This window comes from Eublepharis macularius, chromosome 1, assembly GCF_028583425.1.
Source record: "Eublepharis macularius isolate TG4126 chromosome 1, MPM_Emac_v1.0, whole genome shotgun sequence".
Taxonomy (NCBI): domain Eukaryota; kingdom Metazoa; phylum Chordata; class Lepidosauria; order Squamata; family Eublepharidae; genus Eublepharis; species Eublepharis macularius.
The window spans coordinates 98,611,787-98,626,359 of NC_072790.1; the positions used below are offsets into that span (position 1 = coordinate 98,611,787).

The following is a 14,573-nucleotide window of genomic DNA, read 5'->3' on the forward strand; positions in this document are numbered from 1 at the left end:
GATAAGTGCACAGTATTACATCTGGGCCACAAAAATGGGAAGCACAGATACAGGATGGAGAATACACTTCTGGGTAGTAGTGTATGAGAAAGAGATCTTGGAGTAAGAGTGGACTGTAAACTAAATATGAACAGTCAGTGTGATGCGGTGGCAAAAAAGGCAAACTAAGTCTTGGGTTATATCAAAAGGGCCATTGCATCGAAATCGCAGGAGGTCATAGCCCCTCTCTATACTACCTTGGTCAGGCTGCATCTGGAGTACTGTGTGCAGTTCTGGAGGTCTCACTTCAAAAAGGATGTGGACAAAATTGAGAGGGTACAGAAGAGAGCAACGAGAATGATCAGGGGTCTGGAGACTGAGCCCTACGAGGAAAGGCTAAGGGCCTTGGGAAAGTTTAGTTTTGAGAAGAGGAGATTGAGGGGGAACATGATTGCTCTCTTTAAATATTTGAAAGGCTGTCATTTTGAGGAGGGCAAGGAGCTGTTCCAGTTGGCAGCAGAGGATAGGACTTGAAGCAACTGGTTTAAATTACATGCAGAAAGGTACCAGCTGGATATTAGGAAAAACTTTTTCATGGTCAGAGTAGTTCAAAGGTAGAATCTGCTGCATAGGGAGGTGGTGATCTTTCCTTCACTAGCAGTTTTCAAGGAGAGGCTGGATGAATATTTGTCAGGGATGCTTTAGGCTCATCCTGCATTGGGCAGGGGGTTGGACTAGAAGGTCTGTATGGCCCCTTCCAACTCTGTGATTCTGTGATACAGTCTGTGTTGATCCACAGAGTTGATCCACAACAAAGCTGATCCACTTCCATACAGAATGACTGAACTAGAAAGAATGCTACTCTCTCAGACTTCTACTAGTGTTGTCAGGTCCCCTGGGGGTAAAAGCAGGGGATAGGAGTGTTGTGGGGGTGAGTAGTATGGGGAGGCACTTACTTCCCATCATGGCGTTCCTGGCACAACCTGGACAATTTTTAAAAATCAGCCCCTAATTTAATATTTGGGGTCAGTTGGACCCCTGGTACAACCTGTTGCTTCCGCACCGTGAACGATGTCATTCCCAGTGTGACACAGGGCACTCCAGCATGCAGGAGTGCACTTCGCCCGCCCACCCCCACTGTGACATTCCTGCACCTTCCCCCCTGCTAGCCAGGTGAGAAGTGGGGGGACGGACGGAGGGGGGGACCCCCCAACCCCCACCAGGGGACTGGCAAGCTTAACTTCTAAATAGACTGCCTGAACTAGACAGAATGAACGCTTTCTCTCAGCACTGTAACTAAAAACTGCTGTTCACTCTGCCCCCGAGGTACAGCTACTGTCCAATCACAGCACACCACATTCACCCATCCAGTCCTCCCTCCTTCTCACATCAGAAGCCTGCACTTCTAACCACAGTAACACACACTCAAAACTCCACATTAGTACACAGAAATAAAACACACATATTCACATGACAAAACATTACAGAAGATATTCTAATATTACCTCTGGCGATTGCTTATTTTCTTCTTCACTCTCCATATCAATTTCAGTTCCACTATCAGGAATATGTGGAATAGGTCTCCCCATTTCTTGCATTGCAGCATCCTCTTCTTCGTCTTCTTCTTCAGTTTCCGGTCCAACTCTGGTCCCAGTTTTCAGCATGATCAGTTCCTGTAAGCGTTCTTCAAACTGAATGTGGAAAATTCCTAGTTTATTTGCTAACCAGCGGGCACAGAGAGTTTTACCTGCTCCATGTGACCCTAAGAGACATACCCTAAGAGGTGGAACCTGAAAAATAAACACATGAATAAAACTTTTTAGTTTTAGTGATTTTCTGATTATTAAGATTTACAGCTGAATACGTCATTAGAAATTCTAAGGTAGTTTAGAATTACTATAGAAAAGACCTAACAAAACAGTTAATACTAGTTATTACAGGCATCAGAGAAGATAAAATTATTAAATGAATTCTTAATTCATTTCTATTACAATTCTTAACATTTTCTTTTTCTTTTATTCTGCCCAATTTAATCATAAAACATGCCAATATGAAATCAATTAAAAATGATATTAGCAATGCTGTTGTTCTATTTGTATTTTAAGGCCTCACACAAGTGGCTCAGTGCATGGATTCTCTGTCAGCTGATCTAAGACAAGAACCAGGAATATCATGGTGGGACTTAGCCTTATGAGCCTTGTGTGTGTTCATGCCTCAGAACCCTTTTCAGGTGCAGAAAGAACTAAAGGAACCTGGCTGGCCAAGCCTGGTATAAATACCAGAATCTAGCCTCCTTTGGGCTTAGCTGTGCTCTGACCCTATCACCATTTAGTGTTAAAGCACTAGGTCACTAAATGAAATATTAGGTGTAGCTGTCATTCTTCATTCTGGTGTTAATTACTCACATGTTCCTTTGCAGTCTTCCAAAATGTCCTGAATGGAAACTGCTTTTGCAAACCACACATTAGCAATGCTAGATTTGTATTAGGCCAGCTTTTGTGATGCATCAAAATCCTGATCTATATCATTACTTACATCTTGTAAAGAGCTCTTTCAAGAAATCAGATATATTATTATGAAACAGCAACAATACATATTTGGACAAAATAATGTTATTATCATGGTCAATATAAATCTCATATTTGTAACACTGGCAAATGAAAGCTTTTCGTACTTTTAATGGCTCATTGTGAGACACGTAAACTTCAGGAGTTTCCAAAAATTTCTCTCTGTTTTCTTGAGTTGAAAAATAATAGTACTTGTCTTGATACTTGGCTCCATTATCATAACTTCCTGGGCAAAGGATAAAGTTTTCCTTCAGAATCACTGGACAAAAGTGTTTTGTGTCTCCCATGTGCCTCTTCCTCTCAGCAGCTTTTTCTTCATCCTAAAAAAGGCAAAAGATTTCTGAGAGGTTTGGATGAAATATTCAACAAGACCTTTCTTAAATAAAGTGGTCCTGATCCAGACCAAGGGGACAGCAGAAAGATGGGTACTCACTGCTAATCTCAAGGAGTCCTCCCTTCACTATGACTATGATCACTATTTGAATCGCTGATGAGCAAGGAGGAAGTTAGACAGAACTTTGATTATGTCCAGCTACCCCTTCCCACCCCTACCCTCAACATGAGGTGATGGGTACTGACTAAGCAAATGCCTCAAAGTGCCAGTTGCAAGATTTAACAAGGTTATATTAAGTGTAACTGCTGTTTATTGAAACACACATCTCTCCTGTTGATCCCACCACCATGGGCTCTTTTTAACAACACTAGTTCCATTGTTGACTTGTACTTGCTCAGTTCCCATGCGATTGCACAGAATCCACAATGATGAACCCCTGTTCCCCCAACAGCAGTATTTTGCATTCATGGGCCAGATCTGCATGTATAAAACAGTTTCTGCTTGGGGAGAGTTCTTACTGGATGTGGAGCAATCCATCATCACTGGATTGTGCTGCTGTGGATCAATCCAAAGCGTGAAGTTCATCGCATTCAGTGATGGACTAGTTTTGCCCCAGCCCAGATAATCTGAATACAGCACAAGGTATGATGGGTAGGAGCTGAGGTAGGTGGCTCAGCCAATCTGGATGGGCAGCAAGGGATGTACTGCACTGCCCTCTCCCTCAGCCTCCATTCACTACAGAGATCGACCCACCCTCCCTCCCTGAATACATCATGGGAATAGCTGGTTGCTAACTGGGGCTGAACAGGAATTTCTGGAGTTTCCCTCAGACTGGCAAGATAGGGGACCTGTTTTTCACCTGCTCCATGATGTATGTGATCATAGGAGTTTAAATAGGCCTGGTAAAAACTAGTTAGGCCACATCTAGCTTGCAGGAATAGGGCAGGTCGCTCAGGATAAGTAGGGTTAATCAGCAAACACCCTAAGGCATCTTGGCAACGGGGGGGGGGGGCGCGGTAATGTGTCCAGAACAGGCCATCATATGCTGGGTGGTTGGGTGGTGCTGTGAAGGAGCACCCTGGGAGCTAAGCAGCATCTCCTAAGCATGGTAGGTGCCTCGTGGCCCATCAGGGAAGGCAAATAAAGCTGGGTACCTCTCGGCACAGGAGGCTGTGCAGGCTATGATAAACCAGGCAGACGAGAGCTGCCAGCCAAGTTTGGAGCCAGGGTGGACTCGCTAGGCTGGCTCCCAAGGAGGACTCCTAGTACAGCCTGCCCTCAAAAGAGTCAGCTTATGGTATGAGCATTGATGGAGATCAGCAGTTAAAATAGAAGGTTAATAAAGAAACTAATTGAACCCACATGATCGGTGTATGTCATTATTACCTTGGGTTATATTTGGGGGGGCTAGAGCAAAAAGTAAGCATGCATTTTTAAAATATTTTAAAATGTCAGTGATGGCCTTCCTTCCTTCAGTGGCAACATACACAAGGTTCCCTCAGCAGTCTCTTGCCAAGGCATTGAGAAGTAATTCCAAACCTGCTGAGCCACAGCTTGGTTACAGAAGCAAGTGCCTTCAGGCCATGCCTTTGGGACCATTTAAGTCCTGTTACGTTTAGTGGAACAAAAATACATAAGGTACACCAACATTTGTATATAAGGTGTGTCACTCTCAATGGTTTAATGGATATATTCCCTGCCAAACATATATACAATGGGCTACACCCACAGTTTTTACCTCAAATATGAATTCTGTCTGACTTCAACACAAACATCAACTCCATCTCAAATGGGCTGTTACTGTGGCATGTGACAGCTGTGGTTTCAGCTTCCTAGCCCTAAAGTGAGGTAGGTGACACCATGTGTATTATAGTTTCACTGAAAGGACCTACTGTGGTTCTTGGATCTGATATGACACTACTCTGCTAGACAGTATTCATTTTCCAGTTCAAGAATATTACAGCATGTTATTATTGTACATAATACTGAACAAATTTTTCAGATAAAGGATACAGAAATACTGTAGTCTAAAAGGTAACATGTTTTGGCTCTAGGGCTTGAAAAATCATTTTTAAGGAATATAACTAAAGTTAATCTACAAAGTGTACATTACTTCTTCTTCCTCTTCACCTTCTTCATCATCATCATCTTCTTCCTCTTCCTCCTCTGCCAATGCTTCTGTTTCAGCCTGCAAATCGTCTTGTTCTTCATCTTCATCTTCTTGAGCTATTTCCCAGCCATAATATTTAAGAGGTCCTAAGAAAGAATGTATTCATCTTTAAAACACGCATGTATGTAAGCATGTGAGACCAAAGATAAGCCAGGATTCTTGGGCAATGGCACTGGGGCAGATGAAGGTTGGTTGTCCTGATCGATGTTTACAGCATCATCAGCAATCTGTCTGCTTCTTTTTATGGCCTCACTTTCCAAGCCAGTATGGCAGATTCTGCAAAGAAGTTATTGGAAGCTTTATTTCCCACCATAGAAGACTGCTTGCTTCATTGGAAACCTCTCCCTGCATCTCAGAGAATGCATAAGAGGGCATTCGGAAGGTGAATGTGCAATGGCAGGCCTGTAAGCATTTCATTCCATTCCTCTCCTGCAAGAGTGGCTACTGAAATAGCTAGCTAGTGAGGGACAGCAAGCTGTTTTTAGGGTGCACAATACGTCAGATGGCTAGCAGAGGACATAAGAGAAAAGTATTTGTAGAGAATTTTACTACTTTTACTTTTGTTAACTTTTCAGTTGTGGGAGAGAGAGAGAAAGATGAGTAACTAGAAAACAGAGACATGGAAGAGAATAGAAAGTATTAGAAGTCTGAAAAGAACAGTGAAAGAGCTTAGCACTGTAGGGCAGAGTGGATGAACTCTCCCTCAGATGGGATAGTAAGCTAGTATGTATGGTCATGTCCACTGAGCAAGTGGGAAGAGTTCTCTTGTTAGGATACAATCCTCCACTGATACAGAGAACAGAGTTGCACTTACCTGTAACTGTTGTTTGTCTATGTCTTTGTGCAGGCACACATTGGGGACTGTGCAGGCGCAGGTTGGCCACCAGAAAAGATTCACATGTTCTCAAATGCTAGAAGGTGCTCCTGGCTGGCAACAAGTATGCGCAGAGTTGCCGGGTGGAGCAACCCTTCTCCCCTCAGTTCCCCCTATGCTGCCAAAAGAACTCGAGTGACTCACAGCGGGGTAGCAGGGAGGGAATGTGTGCCTGCAGGAAGACCTAGATGAACAGTTAAAGGTAAGTGCAACCCTGTTTTCATTTTTGGTCTTCAGTACAGTCCCACATTGGGAGAATAGCAAGCTACTTATTGTTGGAGGAGGGTGTGAAATGATCAGGCGAAGAAAGAATATATCCGCAGATGACCAGGTAGCCGCTTGACAGATGTCCTGTAGAGGCATGCCCCTTAGGAAAGCTGTCGATGAAGATTGTGCCTTGGTGGAGTGTGCTCTGATGGTCACCAGGCAAGGAACCTTTGCCAAGGAGTAGCATCGACTGATGTCTGCAACGATCCATTTGGAGAGTGATTGCTTAGCTACCAGGTAGCCCTTATGAGGACCCGAGTAGCACACGAATAGGGCCTTGGATTTCCTAAAGGACTTCGTTCTGTTAATGTAATATAATAAAGCCATTTTTACATCCAATTTGTGTAGTGTGCGTTCTGATTCTGATGTAGGGTTCCGTTGAGGGTATTTCATGTTATCACAAGTCTACACATCCTTTACCTCTAAGATAGACTGCATCTTTGATATGCATTTGGCTACATTGTAAATTACAAAGGAATGTTCACACCTCACTAGCTATAGTTTTGGGATATCCTGTTCTTCCTGGAGATAAGCTTAGTGCTGTTGGCCCTGGTCCTTATCACCTTGCTCTTTATATGCAAAAGGCCAGAGGACTCTTCAAAGGTCCCAAACAATTAACAACTTTTATGGCCTTATCTGTTCCCTGTCACAGAGGGTGAAATCTTCTCAGGAAATGCAACTTTATTCTGCAGAGAGAGAGGTAGAGAGGGCTTTTGGAAGATTTCTTTTTCCCAAACTATAGCTGGTTCTCTATTTCTAACATGGACCAAAAAGGCCTGGTTCCAACCCACTAACAAATTCTGACGACAATCTAAGGCAGCGATGGTGAACCTTTTTGAGCCCGAGTGCCCAAACTGCAACACAAAACCAACTTATTTATTTCAAAGTGCCAACACTGCAATTAAACCTGAATACTGAGGTTTTAGTTAAGAAAAAACAACTCATACAGTTGTCCGAACTAATTAACATCTCTCTCTTTCTTTCTCACTCACTCAGGAGCCACAAATTAAAGTAAAGCAAGCCCTTCTTTACACCAGCAGCCTGGCTTGCCTGGCTCTTTCTCTCTCTCACTCACTCAGGAGCCACGAATGAAAGTAAAGCAAGTTAAATCAAAGCAGTTTGCCCTTCTTTAAACCAGCAGCCCGGCTTCTAAGCACTCTCTCTCTCTGTCACTCACTCAGGAGTCTGGAATGAAAGTAAAGCAAATTAAATCAAAGCAGCTTACTCTTCTTTAGAAAGCCAGCCCCAGCAGCCCGGCTGCTGCCTCCGCTTCCTGCTGCTAAAGAGACGGGCAGCAGGGAGGCAGCCTTGAGGAAAAGGAATCACGTGGGCAGGGCCAAAACCCATGTGATCTCTGCTCAGAGCTACTGGAATGCCGTTCCAGGCGTTCCCCCTCCAAATGAGCCCTGGACCTAGCGATCCGGCGACTTGGCTTGCGTGCCCACAGAGAGGGCTCTGCGTGCCAGCTGTGGCACGTGTGCCATAGGTTCGCCATCGCTGTCCTAAGGAATGTCACTGCCACAAGGAGTGCTACCTTCCAAGAGAGCAAATTTAGGTTGCATGTAGCGAGAGGTTCGAATGGAGGCAGCATAAGCTGTCCCAAAACTAAAGAGAGGCTCCACTGAGGTAAAGGAGGGTTTCTAGGTGGGAAGGTGTTGATGATACTCTTTAGGACCTGCTTAGAGGCCTGGTGAGAGAACACCATCCTGCTGTCCACAAGTTTGTGGAAAGCTGAGATGGCAGCAAGGTGGACTTTGACAAAGCAGAGAGGCCTTGCTTCAAAAGGGATACCAGGTAATTGAAAATAAGTGATGTGGGGCAAGAAAAGAGGAGGGGGGATGAGGCATGGTTCACCCAGGCTGAAAAACGAGACTATTTTTGGTTATATCATGATCTCGTGGATGCCTTTCTGGCTTTCAGATTAATTTCTGTAACTTCTCTAGAAAATGGGGTGGTCAAGGGAGTAGGAGCCATGCGATAAGCTTGAGGATGGCCACACTGTGATGGAGCATTGGGCCCCTGTGGATGAGGTCTGGGTCCTCCTGGAGATGCATGAAAGAGCCCTTAGAACTTTGCCATAGGGTTGGGAACCAATCTCTGCATGGCCAGAAAGGGTTGATTAGAATGCAATGTGTTTTGAACCGATTTATTCTGCCCAACACCTTGGGTACCAGGGGAAGGGGCATGAAAGCGTAAAAGAGAGCCCCCTTCCAGGTAATTTGGAAAATGTCCCTGAGGGACCGGGGGTCCGACTCTCCCTGGGAGCAGAAGGCTTTGGCCTTGGTGTTGTGGGATGTTGTGAATAAGTCTATGTCTGATGTTCCCCAGTTCTGAAAGATGGGATGGAGGTAGGTGGGGTTGATGGACCACTCATGTTGGGGTTTGAATACCCTGCTTAGGGGTGACTGCCTTGTTGTTGACATTGCCTGCAATATGAATTGCTTGAGGTAAAATGTTGTGTTGTATCGCCCATTCCCACAATTTCAATGCTTCTGAGCAGAGAGTCAATGAAGCAGTTCCCCCTTGTTTGTTCAAATAATAGAGGGTGGTCGTCTTGTCTGTGTTGACCTGAATCCTCTTGTTCTGTAGAAGATCTGTAAAGGAAACAAGGGAGTAACGAATTGCCCTCAATTCCAACACATTTATACGCCTATATCTTTCCGAGTTTGACCATTCCCCTTGTACGGAGCGGGTACCACAGTGTATTCCCCAGTCTCTAAGGGAGGCATCAGTGGTGATGGAGATAACCAGGAGATGTATTCCAAATTGTGTGCCTTGAGGAGGTTCTCATTAGATGTCCACCAATGCAAGGATCTGAAGACAGACCTAGGTATGGAATGTCTCCTCTGTTGGGAGTCTTGGAGTAGGTCGAAGTGTCTTATGAACCAGTTTTGGAGTGGCCTCATGTAAAGGTGGGCAAAGGGTGTGACACCAGTTCTCAAAGCCATGAGGTCCAGTAGTTTTTGTATCAGTAATGCTGGTTGGAACCGGCTCTTTTTGAATCTGGAGACTAAGGACTGCAGTGACCTTACCCTATCTAAGGGCAAGAAGGCTCTTTCTGTTATTGAGTGCAGTCTAGCGCCTATAAACTGAATTTCTTGGGTCAGGATAAGAGAAGACTTCTTCCAATTAATGATAAGACCCAGACAAGAAATAGTACGGATGGTCAAATTAATGTGTTCCTGGAGTAGGGTTCTTGATCGTGCTACCAGAAGCCAGTTGTCCAAATAGGGGTAGATGGAGCACCCCTTGGACCTGAAGTAAGCCACAACTACTGCCATACATTTTGTAAAAACATGGGGCACTGAGGACAGACCAAATGGGAGGACTGTGTATTGGAAAACCTCTCCTTGAAAAGAGAATCTAAGGAACTTCCTGTGTTCTGGGTGTATGGCGATGTGGAAGTAAGTGTTCTTCAAATCAACCACAGCGAACCAGCTTCCTGGTTCTAGGTACTGCAAGACACTAGAGAGAGTTCACATTCTGAACTTCTCAACTTTAATAAACAAATTTAAATTGTGGAGATCCAGTATGGGGAGGAGTCTGCCATCCTTTTTCTCCACTATAAAATACCTGGAGTAGAACCCACATTGGGAATTGTCAGGCAACACGTGCTGTATGGCTCCCTTTATCAGCAATTCCTGGATGATAGGAGAGAGTACTTCAACAGAACAGGTTGAAGGGTTTGAAGGGAAGGATAACTGTACATACTCTGTGAAGAGCAGCCTGTAGCCCTGTCTGATAACTTTAAGGACCCAGGAGTCCAATGAAATTGATGCCCAGGACTCGTAGAAGGGAGCTAATCTGTCCTGAAAAAGGAAGAGCTGTGCCTGTTGAGAGATGGTCAGAACAGCGATTTTTGACCCTGACTCGACAGGGGATTGAGGTTGTTATTGCCTAGGCCTGACTTTGCTAGGCCTCTTTGTCTCCATTCTAGGATAATTCTGGTAGCCTTTTTGTTGGTAGGGCTGTTAAGAGTACCTAAAGTGTTGATGGTATGGAGGACACTGCTGGTATCGATACATCTGAAAGTGTTGGTGCTGTTGTTGAGGAGTGAATACCCCAAGTGAGTGAGCAGCTTGTTGGTTCTTTTTCATCTGCTGCAGGGACTCGTCAGTACATTCCGAGGAGAGGTCCCTTCGAAGGGGAAGTCCTTGATCTTGTTATGTTTCTCTTGAGGCAGTGTGGTGGAACGACGCCAGAAGTGTCACCTGAGGACAATGGCAGAGGCCAGGGATCTGGATGCACAGTCAGCGGGATGCCCATCTGTCAACATCTATTGTTTAGCTAGCTGCTTGGCTTTACCCTGTGTTGCCAAGTAGGCCCCCTCTCCTGCTTTACGGCCTGCCATGGACTGTGTTAAAGTTTCCTGCATTGCTGCCTTACTACTACACAAAGATTTGCCTTGCACGTGTGTGTCCTGGTACACGTGTCAGTTTCCTGCCTGTGTGTTGATTACCTTGCTGCTGCAATAGACTGTGTAGTTTACTGACTCCATGTTTGGTTAACTGCACAAAGGACTCTCTTCCTGGGCAGCCCTGCTCAGACCTATATCTAGACCTCCCAGTGTGTGTTTGGACTCTATTACAAGTGTGCCCCGTGCCTGCATTGCCATCTGCCATGGACTGTGCCTGGTCCCTGCTATGGACTGTGTTTTATGTGCTGTTCCCCCTGCCTCCATGGAAGCCTGCCTCATATGGGCCCAAGCCGCTGTCAGCAACCGGGCGCCTGCCGGGGAAGCCTCCAGCGAGCCTGGCTAGGCGCTCCCTGGTCAGTTCCCGCCTGGAGCCTCCCGTGGGTCGGTCCCCGAGCTTGCCCTCACTACTGGGCAACCTGCTAACCAGCCCCAGCTATGCCCAGCCGGCATCCATGTTCTCAGGCAGCCAGAAGACCCAGAGGAAAAGACTGCTTTGGGAAGCCATTTCGGCGAAGCGGGCGCACCACGCCTGCAGCGAGAGTACCTCGCCCCGCTCTGCATATCTTAGGAGCCGCCCCGGAGAAGGAACTAAGTGCCGACCATCCCAAGCACTTAGAGAATGCATCTCAAAGAAACCGCATTCCAGAGCTGATGACATCAGGGCAAGCCCTGTCCGCTGGAACATCCATTCAGCCCACTCGGATTTCCCCCTCCCTCTTTTGTCCCCTCTTCCTGAGGTGTCACTTATCACAGATTACCAAAGTGGCCCATCCAAGCCATTCAGTAACCCATTAGAACCTTTGTTTTAATCTGTGAGAACCACCAAGTACAGCACCAGCCCCAGGGTACGTTTTGGGGTATTTAAGCCGGTCTCTCAGACCGCATGGTGCTTAGGCCATTCCCTATCCAGAACCCCTTGCTGTCTGTGGCGCGTGCCATCCTATCCAGACCCCCTCGCTGTCTCTCTGTGGCTCCACTGCTGGCATTGGGCCACCTCGCTGTTGTGTCTCTGCTTCGCTTCAGGATTGTGAGTATTCCCCACCATTGTTGAGAACCTGCTAATGGAAAAGTCTCTATATTTCATACTCTGTATTTCCTAGGTCTTGTGTGCTTTCTTGTGTGTATGTGCAAGTTCAGGCTTACGCCACACTATTAGTAAATACACGTGTTTGAACATATTTGTAGTCTGCCTCTTTGTCACTAGAGTGTCTGGAATCGGGACCTCCGTAAACATAGGTTAGATCTGCGCTAATAATTTTTGTTCCAGACTGCTAAGCTAATTTCCCTCTTATAAAAGCAGTTCTGGTAACACCTGGAGGGCTCTGATCAAGGATGTCTTGTCCTCAGGCATGTCCTAGGTATAGCTGGAAAGATGGTCACACAAGAAAAGGTTATAGGAGCCCATTATGGCTTGATAATTGGCAATCCTAAACTCCAGCGCAGCTGAGGATTATATCTTCCTTCCAAGGGTGTCTAGCTTCCTTCCTTCTTTGTCCACTTGAGAGGAGTGGGATCCATACCGATGCCTAGATTGAATTTCCTCCATCACCAGGGAAAAGGGGCAGTCCTTTTGCTGCAGCTTGTAGCAGTTCTCAATTTTCCTGGATGTGGTGGGTGATGAGGTTGGCTTTTCCCAAACGCTGTGTGCGACATCCAGATCTTCCACAGCAGGAAAGGTGATGAAAGCAGAGGTGTTACTGCATAAGGCTTGGAGAACTTTACTCTTAAGCGTAGGTGTTTCTGAAGCAATGTCAAGATTGAGGGCACGAGCCATTCAGATCATTTGCTCCAAGATCAAGTGAGGGAGGGGGAGGGGGAGGCAGTGTTCCCCACAGCTTCTTTGGGAGATAGATCCAAAGCTAGATCCGAGATGGTGTCAGATCGGGAGCCTACGTCCTCACCATCCTCAGAGTCAGATGGGATTGAAGATTGGGCTCGGAATCCATGAGATGGCATGAAGGATGCTGCTGGGGCTGGGACTGGCGTAGATGAGGCTGGTTGGTTCAGTGCCGATGAGGTTGGAACCTGTCATGATCTGGCTGTGCCAGGAAGGCCTAGCAAGGCCTTAGAAGCCTGTTAGCAATAGGAGTGGGCCCTGGGCCATTTTGGCACCCTTTTTGGCCGATCAGAACACAGGGGGCTGGTGCTATATAAGTCTGGGAGGGAAAAAGCCTGTGTTCTTTCTCCCAGGGAGCAGGCCAGAGAAGGTTTCTGCTAGGGGGAGAGGCCCTCATCCAGGTAGAGTGAGAAGACAGGCCTGGCAGACACAGGGACAGTGAGTTCAGTTGCGCTAGGGCCTTTTGTTTATTTTGCTTTCACCCATCTATTGTTGCTAATGCACCTTGCTTGCTTGCTTGTTTGTTTGATATTAACTGACCTCCTTGTAAATAAATCCTTTTGTTTGTTGTTACTTTGCTGGGTCCTCATGCCTGTTTATTGGCCAAGCTACCGAGGTCAGAAGGGTTGAGAGGGTACTCTGGGCCTTCCCAAGGGACCCTAAATCCCAGAGTGATGGCAGCGTAAGGTGTCTCACCCCACCTGAGGCACGACAGAACCGGAGGCAGGATTGGAGTTGACTGCAGTCAGGATAGAAGGTCTTACCAGTTAGGGGTTTGGGCATAAAGGTAAAGGTACAAGCATCGAGTCATTACTGACCCAGGGGGAGTTAGATCACGACGTTTTCTTGGTAGACTTTTTACGGGGTGGTTTGCCATTGCCTTCCCCAGGTTTGGGCATAGGGCACACCAGTTGGCCATGGAGAAGCCACAGATGAGGCATTCAGCAGAGCTGAGCCGCAAGTGGATCTCTGTTGCTGGGCCGGTTCCGAGCAGCTGGTTGTTGGAACCAGAGGCACAGAAAACGGAACCGAGCCTGGATCTGGTGAGAAGCTAGGTTGGAATGCTTCTGTCGGGCCAAGGTCTTCCTCCTCGTGCCGCAGAGGTGGGGTGCGAAGTGGTGAGGGGATAAGTGATGTCTCAAGGATCTCCTCTTCTATGATGAGGGAGGGAGTCGAGGTAGAAGAGTAGTGATGTTGGTGAGAGAGGAGGCTGGGCACTTTGGGCGCTTGGATTTGTCCTTCGCCTTCTTAGCCGGAGGCTCTGAAGTTGCACGCTCCATTTGCTGCGGGGTGCAGCATTTTATGGAATTTGACTTCAGTTTCGAGTGTTTGGTTGGAACCGAGATGCCTTTAGATGGAGTGACTGTTGGAACGTTGGTCAGTTCCAGTGCGGATCCGGAGTACCCGTTCTGGACGGTGTCTTGTCGGGTCGTGCTTTCAGTTCCTGCTCGGCAGAAGATGGTGCAGCTGGCCTTGCAGAACCCATGAGGGACATTTCCCCAAGTGCTGCCTTTAAGCGTGCAGCACGATCATGTCTTGCCTTTGATGTGAAGCGCGTGCAGTGTTGACAGGCTCCAACGTTGTGTCCCTCACCCAAGTAGAGAAGACAGAGGCTGTGCTCATCCGAATGCGGCATCTTAGTGTTGTATTGTGAACATTTCTTAAATAACGCCTTTTGAGACATAGTTTTCACTAATTCAACAATCCAAGATAACAGTGAGAAGAAATAAGAGAACGAGAGAGAAAGAGAATGAGAAGGAGAGAGTGAAGAACCTTTCTCAGCATCAGCAAGAAAGGGACAGAGAGAAGAAGAATTGCTCTGCCTGGCAACACCGGCAGCAGAAAGCCAACAATAATTCCACAAGGTTTGAGAATGACTTCAGTTGCTCACTTATTCTATTTGAAAACGGCTGTAATTAATCTCTTGTTCTAATGGGCTGTCTATATCCAAGGAATCCCTTTTCAAAATGTATCTTTTTCAAAGAATCACAGTCAATATCAAACTGTATCATTCAGACATACAGGCACGGTTAATTCTTTACCGGTAAAGCTACAGCAAGGACAGAGTGTGCATGGATTTTTGAGCTTCAACACTTTATATTACTTTACTTTATATTATATATTAACT

General features: G+C 46.3%; 1 protein-coding gene across 4 annotated transcripts in view; it reads right to left on the reverse strand.

Moving 5' to 3' along the window:
* The window catches only part of AK9 (adenylate kinase 9), a 159,613-nt gene that overhangs the window by 40,086 nt on the left and 104,954 nt on the right, over positions 1-14,573 (reverse strand). For all 4 annotated transcript variants that reach the window (XR_008598410.1, XM_055001640.1, XM_055001631.1 and 1 more), the window contains exons 24-26: positions 4,994-5,136; positions 2,654-2,866; positions 1,485-1,769 (exon numbers count right to left, since the gene is read on the reverse strand). Coding sequence is in view for 3 of the 4 variants with exons in the window: in XM_055001640.1 (XP_054857615.1) it covers positions 1,485-1,769; positions 2,654-2,866; positions 4,994-5,136 (641 nt within the window). In the remaining variant the exon portion in view is untranslated. The remainder of the gene's footprint in view (positions 1-1,484; positions 1,770-2,653; positions 2,867-4,993; positions 5,137-14,573) is intronic.